General features: G+C 37.4%; 1 protein-coding gene across 1 annotated transcript; it reads right to left on the bottom strand.

Moving 5' to 3' along the window:
• Nucleotides 1-257: 257 nt before the first annotated feature.
• Nucleotides 258-12,810, bottom strand: slc23a4 (solute carrier family 23 member 4). The gene is made up of 12 exons (XM_053622811.1): nucleotides 12,340-12,810; nucleotides 8,109-8,249; nucleotides 7,810-7,967; nucleotides 5,236-5,395; nucleotides 4,957-5,138; nucleotides 4,060-4,180; nucleotides 3,811-3,967; nucleotides 2,556-2,809; nucleotides 2,270-2,434; nucleotides 2,087-2,195; nucleotides 1,475-1,570; nucleotides 258-1,297 (listed from the first exon to the last, which is right to left on the bottom strand). The coding sequence occupies exons 1-12, from the start codon at nucleotides 12,379-12,381 to the stop codon at nucleotides 1,035-1,037; spliced, it is 1,848 nt and encodes a 615-aa protein (XP_053478786.1). The 5' UTR covers nucleotides 12,382-12,810; the 3' UTR covers nucleotides 258-1,034.
• Nucleotides 12,811-13,774: the final 964 nt, after the last annotated feature.

Below are 13,774 nucleotides of genomic sequence, written 5' to 3'. Positions count from 1 at the left end.
AATGTGCTTAATAAATAAAGTGAATTGAATTTAAGTGAAATTAAAATTTCAAATTTAATGATTCTAACCCTATATTTTACAAGAAATGGTTTGTCTTTTGAATGTGGTTATTTTGCTTTATTAAAGCACAATGAATGCAGAAATGCAGTTCATCCTAGCAAAGTTATATTCATATCAATATAATAAAATATAATCATATAAAAATGAAGACCATTGTCACGTTTCGTGACGTAGAGGAAGATAGGACGGATGCAAGCGCAGTTGGAACGGTTTTCTTTATTGAGAAACACAGGCAGGTAAATCCAAAATGTGATCCAGAAACATAATCCAAAACATGCAAGAGGTCAGGTGATCGGGAAACAGGCATACACAGGGCTAGGCAGGAATCAAGGTCGTGGTCACGGAAAACAGGGTCGATAAACAAAACGACAAACATAAACAACAGCGAGGGACTGGTAGCGGAGAAACCAGCGTGAACTAAACTAACGAACCTAAACATGAACTAAGACATGAGCTATGACTATGACTATGACTATGACTATGACATTCACAATGAAACACATCTACATCTACATCTAAATCATCTAATCTCTCTATTCTAATAATCCGCGTTGAGTGTTGGGAGGCACGCGGTATATATGCCGACATGATCAGCCTCGTAACTGCTAACAGCTGAGGGCAATACATACACACGTGACACCACAACCAATGACAGGATGCGGAGGAGACATAACAGAAATATAAACAGATGCACATGTCGAAATGTCACAACTGTCCACATGGGAGAAGCAGGTGCACGAGCGCTCACATGCTCCACAGCGCGCTGCACAAAGGGGGACTCATGACAACCATCAGGAAAATTGATTCAGTACAAAAGGAATATATCCAAGTCCTAAATAGCTGCCTCAGCTGATTATTGAGATCATTTATCATTTTATAGTGTGACCTCAGATTTCACAGGTTAGCATCCACACAAGTAGATTACAATAATTTATGAAAAATGAAGGCCCAAAAATGGGAGTCCTTATGAATGACTATAGTTGGACTGCTACTATGATATGTGTATCATCTTTGCAAGGCTCCTTCATTCCAAGTGAAACAGAGCTGCTGGATATGTCATTCTGTGGTCTGGCTTTATGTGAGGGGCAAAAAGGTATGTATCTAACCCAGGAGTAGGATGCAAGACGAGAACTAATGCCACAGGGAAGGCCATAGACCTCCTCACTTTCCACAATGTTCTCAGACTCATCTTCATGGACCTTGTTCCACACATTCATGCCCCGCTCATGCTTTGTTCCTATGAGAGAAATAAAGAAGTGATAATACTGTGACAAGATCAGTATATTTCACTTGATTCTTTATATTCATTTACTACTTTTATTCCTGGAACTTAGAATTCATTAAGCCTGAGGTTTAGCATAAATTAATTCCAGTCAAGCTTAAGAAAATGCTACACATACAATGTGAAACTCACCAGGGATGGTGTTATCAAGAACGAATCCAAAAAATCCTCCAACAAACATAGAAGTTGTTAGAAGAACCTGTAGCACCTGATCCAACTCCACAATACCTGAAACAAGGACATTATCATATGGATACAATATTCTAGGACTGTGAATGATTATATTTGTTTTTGTTTTGTTTTGTTTTATAAAAAAAATATATATCTGTTTATATACAGGGTGTGCCAAAATCTCCATACACAGAGGAAATTAACACTTTTTAGAAAAATGTCTTCTTTTTTTCCTTTCAGATAGCCTTTAAGAACGTGGCTGGTTCAGGAAGCTGTCACAAGGTTGTGATGGACTTAATCAGGAAATATGGCAAGCACATCATACACGATACTGATGCCAAACTTATTAACAAATTCTAAAAGACTGGAAGTGGACGTCCAAGAAGATCCACTGACGAAAGCACAACCGACGTGGTGCTGGTGTACATAGTCCCCTATGTATGGAGACTTGTGGTACACCCTGTAATTTTGTAAAGAACTCTGACTTTATCTGCCTTCATCATCAGAAAGTACGAGATAATATAATGTCTTCTTTATGTTTTTCTTATGTAATTGCAACAGTGATGAACACACCTGTCTTTACGATATCAGGATTTTTTATTATCCAGTTTGGAATGACAAGCCCCGTAAACATTGAGAAGCCAAAGATAAAGATGTTTCGAGAAGAGTTCATATCCACATACTATAAAGAGATCAACAAAGTTGTTAGTTTTTGTCATTTTCTCAAGTGACTTCTCAAGTGAAATATTGTCCCACCTGTAGATTTGAGACACCGACTGCAGTTATGACTCCAAACATGACTAAAAACATCCCTCCAGTGACAGGTGTCGGGATCGTACTAAAAATAGCTCCAATTTTCCCAAACAATCCCATTATGATCATAATGACCCCACCGGCAACAATTACCATGCGGCTGCCAACCTGCAGGAGAAAAATAAAACATTTTACTCAATCGTTGTCCTCTTTTGCTACATGGCACAAATGCTGTAGTGGTGTATTTTAAATAATGGAGTGGTCTGAAAAAATGTTAACAGTCTCTCACCTTAGTGATGCCCAGTGCACCTACGTTCTCACTATAAGAAGTGGTTCCATTGCCTGTCCCACAGGCCCCAGCCAACAGGCTGCCCAGGCCTTCAATCCCAATCCCCCTGTTGATTGCATGTCTGGGTGGAGGTGGAGCACCACTTAACCTGGCACAAGCATGGTAGTCACCTACTGACTCAATCATGGAGGATATGATTCCTGCCAGGATTCCTAACACCCCTGCCAGACTCACAGTTGGTAAGCCCCACTGGCCTGGAAGTTGAAAGGCACCGGATTAAGAAAAAATACGCTACCTGAAAACATCATAGTGATTGACTTACATAATAAGTATAGTACACTGTAATTCAATTCAATTTGAATGCATTTACCCATTTACTAACTTATCATTGACTAAGAAGTGATCATTAAATAAACATTATATATTTACAGCCCCTATTCTCATTCAATTAGCTTCCTCCTGTTAACATCCATAGCTTCTGTGGTGAATTTACCACCAACTAGCGATTGGCTAGTGTCACTATGACTGACAAGTCAATTCATCCTGAGAACATGGCCAAGTTTGCCTCTTAGCAACATCAGGATTCAAATTCCCAATCTCTGGACAATAGCGGCAAATGCTTTTCTGTTGTTCCACTCAGGATTGGGAACCCAGAAATTATTCTGATTTTACAAGTGTCACAAACAAAACTCACAACAATAAATAGTTAATACTGTATGTCACTTGCTGCCATGTGATAGTCAGCAGTTCATTCTAGTTAGTTAATTCTACTTTAATAAATGAGAGTGTGCTGTTTCTGCTCTGTTGATCAGTGTAGCATTTTAAAAACTAGCTGAAATGGTGGAAGTAACAGAATTCACACTAACATCAAACCTTATTTGTTTTAGCTGTTCTGTGAGCATCATACCACAAAAAATGGCACTAGAAATAAGAAAAAAAATACACCAATACACCATGTAACATTCATGACTCGTATAAAAAAGCACTGATGAAGCATTGCTCTTTCATTTGTGTGCTCTTTTATAGTACTAGTTTCGATTTATTGTCATGAGTTTTGTTGGTGAAGCTCGGAAAGATCAGAATCATTTTTGGGTTCCCACTCCTGAGTGGAGCAACTGAAAAGCATTGACAGAAGTTTAATGTCCCAGGGAGACACCAAGTAAATCATTATCTAACATGTCCATAGACAGAAATGTAAACATGTGAAATCATGTTGTAAGGGGCTTTAAAGGTTTTCAACATACTAGTTGAGTACCTGGATATGGAAACCTGAACCAAGGCGCATTCCCCATTACATCTCCTTTAATGTCTGTGCGAGCAAGATACCCATACTGCTTTGGATCAGACGGGAGGACATTATAGATAGTCAGAAGGTAACAGATGAGCCATGAAACAGTGATTCCCAGGAGGACCTGTGGAACAAATCAAGAGAGTCAGTGCTTTATTTACAAGCTTTACTTTAAACACACCATGATGTTCTGGATGAAAGCATTTAGAGGCTTACAGGAAGAATCTGAAAGATGTTTATCTTGGAGATGTGAAACTTTTTGGCCTTGCTGTATGCAGGGAGAGGGATGGCAACGTGGCGGAGATACTGGGAAAACAGCACGATTAAGCATGTTGTCCTGTGGAAGGAAGATTAATGTTATGTCTCTGTGTTACATCACTTCTAGCTATTGCATGTAATCCACTATATATATATATATATATATATATATATATATATATATATAAAACCAAAGGTTTGTGGACACCTGACCATCACACCCATATGTGGGTCTCCCCCAATCTATTTTCACAAAGTTGGAAGCACACAATTGTATTGGATGTCTTTGTGTGCTGTAGCATTGCAATTTCCCTTCACTGGAACTAAGGGGTCCAAACCTGTACCATGACTATGCACCTGTGCGCAAAGAGAGCTCAAAAAGACATGGTTTGCCAAGGTTTGTGTGGAAGAACTTACATGGCCTGAACAAAGCTCTAACTCAACCCCACTGAACACCTTTGAGATTAATTTAAATGCCGACTGCATCCCAGACCTTTTCAACCAACTCCAGTGCCTGACCTCACTAATGCTCTTGTGGCTGAATGAGCACAGATCCCCACAGCCACGCTCCAAAACCTAGTGGAAAGCCTTCCTTGAAGAGTAGAACAATGATAACATGATAACAGCAAAGGTGGACTAAATCTGGAATGGGATGTACTGTACATATGGGTGTGATGGTCAGGTGTACAAAACTAACACAAACCTTTGATCATATAATGTACTGTATATTACATAAATGATCCTGTGTGTTTAAAAAATTATATTGCTACTCAATGCAGTATATAAAAGAAAACTGAACATTGTATTCATGACTCAGTGAAGTGAAGGTGAATAACTTCACTTATTTGCACCCACATGGCTGAGATTCCCCAGTGGCTTCCTGCATTCATGCCAGCAGAGTCAAACAAAGAAAGGCCAATGAGAGAGATGGTGGGTGCAATTGTCAGAGGACCAATGAACCGCATGAACAGACCAATAAGACCAGAGAATCCCACCAGCACCTGGAACAGGGAGCCCACCATAATGGAACCCTGGATCTGTTAAGACAGGAAAAGAATAAATGCCAGTTGTTCCTATTTCTTTACCAAATATATCAGTTTTAATTAATCTCTCCAGTTCATCTGTAACACTCACCACCCGTATGCGACTTTGCCAGACTTCTATGAACTCAGGGGAGGATGTGTTGACCAGGGTGGCATTCTGTGTCCAAGCAGGACAGACCCAATCTGGCATGGACAGCAAGGATGTTGTAGGTGCAAGAAGACTGAATGTCCCACCTTGAAGAATAGGTAACCTATCATTGAGACATGAGAGTTCCACAAAAAAAAAAAAAACACTTTACATTTAAACCCATGTGCATTATTAATGCTCATGAGAATTCAAAGATGTCTAGTACTTAATACTCAGATTGTCAAAAAAAAATGTTAGATCATTACACATGGTTTTATTACATGTTTTAAAAATAATAAAAAAGTAAGTGCTTTTAATCTCCTACCACAGTCCAAAGTGCAGATCATTATCTAACCAGATACAATGCCTTGCATAAGTATTCCCCCACCTCGTTTTTAGTCTTACATCCTGGAACTGAAATGGACTTAAATGGATTATATGTCATGAATCTACACAAAATAACCTATAATATTGAAGTGGGGGTAAAAATGAATATACTTTGCCAAATTATTTACAAATTTAAAAAATCATAGAAAAACTTTTCAGTTTTCACCCCATTTTTGTGAAACCCCTTTTTAGTTCTGAAACAACCAGTTATCATAAGAAGTCACCTAATTAGTTGAATGGAGTTGTCCTCTGGGCATCTAAATAAATAATAATAAATAATAAAATAACAATAAACCCACATCAATATTATGGGATTATTTTGTATATGTTCATGACAGAAAATCTAATTAAGTCCATTTCAGTTCCAGGTTGGAAGATTTTTAGGGCCTGCGGGCACAAATCGGATGCGTATTATGCAGCAGATAGAATTTAAAAGGTTCTTTTAAACCTCAAATTTTCTGAACCTCAGATTTTCTGAGCTAACACAAAAATGTTCCCAAATGAACTGGAACATTTTTACAGCCTAGAATATTTCAATCTAAATTCAGTTCATGCTTTTCTGACTCCCCAACAGAAAAATGCCTGTCACCATAAAAAAGCACACTGGACACTTATACTGATCTTCCCAGTTCAGAAGACTTGACAGACTTGCAGGTGGCACTAAAAAGATTCTCAAAAGCCTGGCCTTCTCAGGGTAGAAACAAAGGATCACCTATTTTGTCATGCTGTTCTTGACTAAGGCACCCCATAGAAATTCTTGTTCAGTGGTCAGTGTTCAGCAATCAGATCCTCATTCCACTTATATGGAGATAAGTCCCAACATGAACCAGCCTGTGGAATGTGGATTTAAAGTGTGCTGAACCTAGACATGCAATTCTAAATTCCTATGTAATCCTATTAAGTCTCCAGTTTCTGAGCTGATCAGTGTTCCACCACACACATATTTTTACTGCACGGATTTACTATAAACCCTAATGTTACCAAAAACTTATATGTAGAATATGCAAGGAGGATTGACTGTCTAATGGTCTCACTAATTACCTAATCGAGTACGCAGAAAAATTAAGTTGAGATCACGAGAACAAATTTTTTGTCATGTTGAGATCACAAGAAAATTAAGTCAAGATCACAAGAAAACAACTTGTTATGTCGAGATCACGAGAAAATTAAGTCGTGATCATGAGAAAACAGCAAAGAAAAAAAATGAATAATGCATGGTGGCTTAGGGCTCCTGTAAGAACCAGCCGTGCTAAATGATTGTTCATTTTAGTTTATAATGGCTCATGTATCATACAATAATTCACAATCAGATTTTATGTCATAAACTATTGTGTATGCCACACTGAAAAATCTTTTCATCTTCACTGTTTGTAAACTATTTACACAATGTAATTTGTAATTTCAAAGTTCAAGTTACTCACACGTCAGATCAAATCCTCAAACCCTAATTAAGCCAAAGACAGCAAAACCAGAATTTTGACCATTTCTAAGAAAAAAAAATAGATCTTAGTAAAAGGTAAAAGATATTCTCACAGTACACAAGCTTGTAATCAGAAATCCACCATCTGCTGTAGAAGTAAAACGAAGAAAGCCTACATCTGATGCATAATGCAGTGAAATTTTTTTTTTTTTTTTATCCCAGCTTGTTAAGAGATTTGAGTCAGAGCACAGGGTCACCTATGATTTGGCACCTCGGGAACAGATAGAGTTCAGGGCCTTGCTTAAGGGACCAACAGTGGCAGACTGGCGGTACTGGGGTTTGATCCCCCAGCCTTCAGAAACCCAGCCTTAACCAATGAGTCACCCCTTAACAAGGTTAACACATTAGTATAATGGACAGTATACCTACTCATATTTCATTTATAGAAAACAGATTCTAATTATATGTGTGGCAGCCTTGGAAAGTTTTTATCTGTTAAAATACAGATTTATGAGTTTACAATGAATAGGAAATGTGTAATCACTTTGATCATCCACATCAATCTATGAAACATTCCTGTGTCATTTTGGTTAAATATATTGATGGTTTCTTTAATTATATATACATGTCCAAATATATTATTGGTTGAAAAACTACATTTTTGAGCCACAGCAACATCTGACAGGGTTTTCACAGACCACCACCTAGGTTTTTTTAAAGATGTTGGTTACCTGACACCCAAGGTGACCTGCAATAAGGTGCATATTCCTGAAACAAAGAAGATGGTGCTGATCAGGTGGCTCTGAGTGAGTCCATCATGCTGCAGACACAGACCCTGAGACAGGATCAGCGGGATGGCAATGATTCCTCCAAATGCAGTCAGAAAGTGCTGTGAGACATAGAGGCTTTATTTATCTAGTTTAAAGTTAACTGTGAGGAATTTACTTTGTTTTAGGACGAAGGACAAATATAACAAATGGACCTAGAGGAAATTGCTTGTGTTGGAGAAAATTGTGTGAACTTAACTTACCTGAATTCCCAGGATTATGCATAAGTACCAAGGTGGTATGTCAGTTACGCAATAAATTAGTTTGTCTCTACTCTCCTCTTCTGATACATCTGTGTTCTGCTCATTAGTCAATCCAGAGTAGTTATTTACCATGCCATCAACCTGGAGAGTAAAGATCCCCAGAGAGAGAGAGAGAGAGAGAGAGAGAGAGAGAGAGAGAGAAAGAGAGAGAGATTTACAGTTGGAAGTTCAATAACATATTATTGCATGGCTATAGATAGAAATTGTTTTATAAATGCTCATTAATTTTTGGTAGACTGCTGCAACATTGCTGTAGCTTGATGGCTCCAGAGAGTGGTCCAATTTACAATTATTTTATTTATTAAATTTTTTGGCTAAGTAATTTTTTTTTTTACTATATGGCTACAGTGCAGCCTGGTATGCACAGTCAATGCACAATTAGCTATTGACAGATTTTGACCACTTTTAACAAATATTGATGATTGTAAGTCAGGCACAGGATCATTAATTCAAATTGCATTTAAGTTTACTTGAAGTAAGGAAAGAAAATCAAGACCAAAAATGGTGCACAGGCATCAGTAAAAAACAAAGTGAGCAAAGGGAACATTACTGAGCGTTTACCAGAAAGTATGACCACATCACCCCATCTTATCCACATTGCATAGGCTCCCAGTAAAATTTTGCATTGATTATAAAACACTAGCCTACTATTCACATATAGAGCACTAAATGTTCTCGCACCACAGTACCTGAGCGAACTTTTTTGATCTTTTATGATCCGCCACGCCTACTTCGATCAAAAGGTGCAGGCTCTTTGTTGGTACTTTTACACTATCCGTTATCACAAAAGAGAATCCGATGTCACACTTATCGCATCTCTCCCACTTTCCATGTGTCTTTGCTCAAGCCCAGTGATAGTCCAAGGGGGGAAGTGGAGGAGGCCAGTGACCAGTCCCCAACCCATCATCGTGGACGGTGAGGAAGCCTATCAGGTGCGAGATCTCCTGGACTCAAGGCACCGGGGGAGGTCACTGCAGTATCTCATGGACTGAGAGGAGTATGGTCCAGAGGAACGATCCTGGGTCAATGCTGACGACATCTTTGACCCCATACTCATTGCAGAGTTTCACAGGACCCATCTGCATAGACCGGCCCCTCGACCTCGCGCTGGGCACTGCCTCGTGTCATGAGCCGCTTGCAGGGGGGGGGCTCTGTCACGAATCAGGCCTCGGTAGTCCCTTCCGCTCACCTCCAGAGGACACCATTGAGTATTGACTTTTCCTACGGACTCCATTTCCCATAACCACGCACCCGGAACTAATCACCACCACACCTGTTTCTCATCGGACTCTCTATTTAAGACTCATGCACATACAGACTCACTGCGAAGTCTTGTTTTGCCTTATCGAATATTACTGAGCATTTGCCATTTATTTTTGTCCTACTGCGTTTGTACCTTGAACTGTTTATTCCGCTTGTTGATCCTTCGTTGCCTGCCCTGACCATTTTCCTGTTTATTTACCACGATTTTGGAATTAACTTTGATGCGCTGTTTGCTGGCTACTGAGCTCTACTTGTTTGCACACTTTTGCTACATTGTTGAATAAAGCCGCACATGGATCCACACTCCGTGGATACTTTATTACATCATACTTCACGAATTTAGATCAACTCTGTAAAGCTCTCCAATACATTTACATTTACATTTATTAATTTATCCAAATCAACTTACAAATGAGGAAATACAAGCAAAAACAATGTCTGTCAGACAGAATTTCCAAACTGTATTCAGAATATCCCTGAAATATATGCATGAGTATATTTTAAGTGTATTTTAAGTCTGTTTAAAATATACAAGAACTTGAAATGTAGAGAAATGTAAAGAAATGTGTTTGAAATTGTGGTGAGTAAAAGGTATAGATAAAGATAAATAACCTGATCTATGTACAGAAATGAAGTAATTGTATTTTGGTACTTCCTTTTCCTTAAAGCTGAGGTGGTTTTAACATACTAGCCATATAATTATTACTTTATTTAAAAGTATATTTGACAGCCTACTTTTTTAAATTTTGCATTGTTTTTGCAAATAGGTGTCACCAAAATGTGTCATTTTCCTACATAGTCTTCTTTTGGTTCAATGCAAGTGTTCCAGTGCTTAACAAGTGTCCAGATTCCTCAACGTTGTTAAACTGCACTTTTAAGGTTTTCATTTGACATACGCTCGTAGTTATCTTCCCATCACATGAAGGCTATTGATCGTGGTCTGTGTGATGGTACTTTCTCCACAACACATTAAGTGTCTTTTAGTACTGAGAGAGAAAGATTATCCAGAATATGTCTTCACTGGGATTCATGCTCAAGTTCCACCAGTCAAGAGCTGGTTTTAAAGCAAATTATTTCTTATTCTTTTGTTTACTGATCAGTTTTACAAATTAACTCATTATTATTTTTGGAGCACATTTAAAGACAAAGTGTTGGCCAAAGAGATGCACACTAAAATCCAGGTAATAGGAATCTGGGTAAAGGGGATTGATGTCTCCTCTAGGTATACTCAGTATTTACTATATTCTAAAAAGTTTCAGAACCACATTTTACTATTACATCTATGAGTAAACAAACCTAGTGTATTTCCTTATGAGTACACTTGGACTTTTATCAAAAGTAAACTGTAAATATACTTTATCTGTTCTTAGTGTATACCTAGTGTGTTCTTCTTTACTTGACACTGTGTGTAACTCTCTCTAAGTATGCTTAGACATGCTAGTATCAAAAGTAACCTGTAAGTATACCTGACACCTAGTGTATTTTTCTCAAAGTATACTAAGACGTGGTACATGAAAGAAAAACTGCGAATATACTTCACACTAGGTGTATAGTTTCTCTGTATATAGTTTCTAGAATCTAAAGAAACCTGTACATTTACTTGACATCAAGAGTACATCTCTTTATAGAATACTAAAAGTAAGATGTTAATACTTGACAGCTCTATGTTTACTTTGAAATGCTAGTATAAAAAGTTAATTGTAAGTATACTCAATACCAGGTGTATTTCTCTCTAAGTATACTTAGACATGCTAGTATGAAAAGTAAACGGAAGTGTACTTGACACCAGGTGTACTTCTTTCCAGGTATACTTAGACATAGTATACTAAAAGTAAGCTGTTAATACTTGGCAGCAGGTGTGCTTTTCTCTGTGTATACTTTAACATCCTAGTACCACAAGTTAACTGTAAGTATACATAACATCAGGTGTATTTCTCTCTAAGTACACTTAGATATGCTAGTATGAAACGGTAACTGTAAGTATACTAAAGAATTTATGTAATTGTTAACATTACTATACTTGGAATTAACCTGCAGATACTGTACTGGTAGTAAGAGAACATCTTACTTATATATATATGATGTTATATATATGAACATCTTATATATATATATATATATGTATGTATGTTACAGAGAACATCTCTGGAAAAGTACAGTATGTTCATCAACTCCACTTAAGTCAAACAAAAAATATCAGTAGTGTACTTTTTCTTTATGATTATTCCATTTCTATGTCCAAAGTTCATGTTTGCAGTTGTTGCTCTTGACGCTTGCAGTAGATTCTATGACAATTCCTGTTCTCGTAAACTAACTTAAGCATGAGTAAGACAACAACAACGTAGAACAGAATTCCTACTATAGTAATGACTCATGCCAATATAGATTACAACGCTGTTTTTCCTGGCCAAGCAACAAGTCGTGAATTCTCAGTCATGAATTCTATCATCTACCAAGCATTCATAACTAGAAAAATGTGATAGCAACTTGTTCTGACCAAATAAATGTCAATAGGCAAGAATGAGAACTGCCAAGCGATAGCTGATACCCCGTATAAGAGATTTTGGTGATTTATTGGCTATGTATTGTATAAAGCCCTTTAAAACAGCTTATATATCAGCTCTTAAAGAAGCATTAACGTTAATAAAAACTTTTCTACTTGTGTTATTGTAGAAACACATAAGCACTAAATTACACCTACAATTCTGAAGTTTATGCAAAGAGAAATTGCTAATAATAATAATAATAATAATAATAAATCATAATCATAAATAGCACACAGTTCACTATATTACATAAGTTTTTCATAGACCCATGCACATGGTGACATTTCATGTAAATTCTTTTGGCATGCACTGTAGAGCAATTACACTTTTTCTCATTAACCAAACATATTAAGCATACTTACATCAAACGAATCGTTGTTCTGGCTCTCCTTTTTTGGACCCATGAGTCTAGTACCCCTAAAACATAGGTCTCAGTAACAAAAGTCCAAAAAATGTGTGATGAGAAAGAGAACAACTGTGAATAAGATGAGAATGAATGAGGAGTGAAAGCAAGAAGGAGAGCAGGAAAGTGTAACAAAGACGTTGTGTCTGCTGCTCAGACTGATTAGAAATGAGACCTATCAGATGATCATGTGAACTTATTTGACCAGAGGAAAAAATAAGCAGCTGACTAGAAAACTCATGCCGAAAGAGTAGAGTAGAGTGTGTGTGTGTGTGTGTGTGTGTGTGTGTGTGTGTGTCTCTCTCTCTCTCTCTCTCTCTCTCTCTCACTTTGTGTATTATGATTAACTTTTACTTTAACCACTACCTATACTAAGGTACACTCCTGGGCAAATAAATAAATAATCATATACTAATTTATACTTTATTTTAATTTTGTACACCCAGACATGTGTTAGTTTGAATTTTACAGCAAACATTTGAATCATTATCATGATTTTTACCTTTGCATACAAGCAGACTATATAAGTGAATTTCCCTGTTTCTAGTTTTTCCCCAAAATAGTTCACTACAGCTAAAGTAAACAAGGAAATGGTGGCACAGGAGGTCTCAGGAGCGCATTAGTTTAATTATTGCTGATTTTCTGACCAATGATTTGTTGAAGACTGAAAAAAGACCAGGTGATGTTTTTCAAATCTGTCCAAGACAGAAGTACTTGTACTAGGACCACATACAGCTAGAAGTAAGCTTTCTGATTACACAGTACAACTCATGTTCAGCAGTAAAAGACCTGGGTGTGATTATTGACTCCAGTCTTTCATTTTACACTCATGTAGATAATATTACTAGGATAGCCTTCTTTCATCTCAGAAATATTGCTTAGATAAGAAATATAATGTCACTACATGATGCAGAAAAATGAGTTAATGCCTTACTGTCTGGATGTTCCAGTAAGAGCATAAACAAGCTCAAGTTAGTCCAGAATGCAGCTGCAAGAGTCCTTACTAGAACCAGAAAGTATGACCACATCACCCCTATCTTATCCACACTGCATTGGTTCCCAGTAAAAATTCACATTGATTATAAAACTCTACTATTGACCTATAAAGGACTGAATGGTCTTATGATACAGTACCTGAGTAAACTTTTGGTCTTTTATAATCTGCCACGCCTACTTCGATCAAAAGGTCCAGGCTATTTGTTGGTACCTTGAATAGTGAAGGCTACAGCAGAGGGAAGAGCTTTCTCTTACAAAGCCCCGCAGTTATGGAATATCTTGCAATTAGTGTTCGGTACTGTTTAAGTCCAGGCTGAAAACATATTTGTTTACTCAAGCTCACATAGAATAGAATTCCTTTTATGCAAAGTACAGTACACAGTCTTATCCATTACGAG

This window comes from Ictalurus furcatus, chromosome 4 (genome assembly GCF_023375685.1).
Source record: "Ictalurus furcatus strain D&B chromosome 4, Billie_1.0, whole genome shotgun sequence".
Taxonomy (NCBI): Eukaryota; Metazoa; Chordata; class Actinopteri; order Siluriformes; family Ictaluridae; genus Ictalurus; species Ictalurus furcatus.
This window is presented reverse-complemented; position numbering and strand designations above follow the sequence as displayed.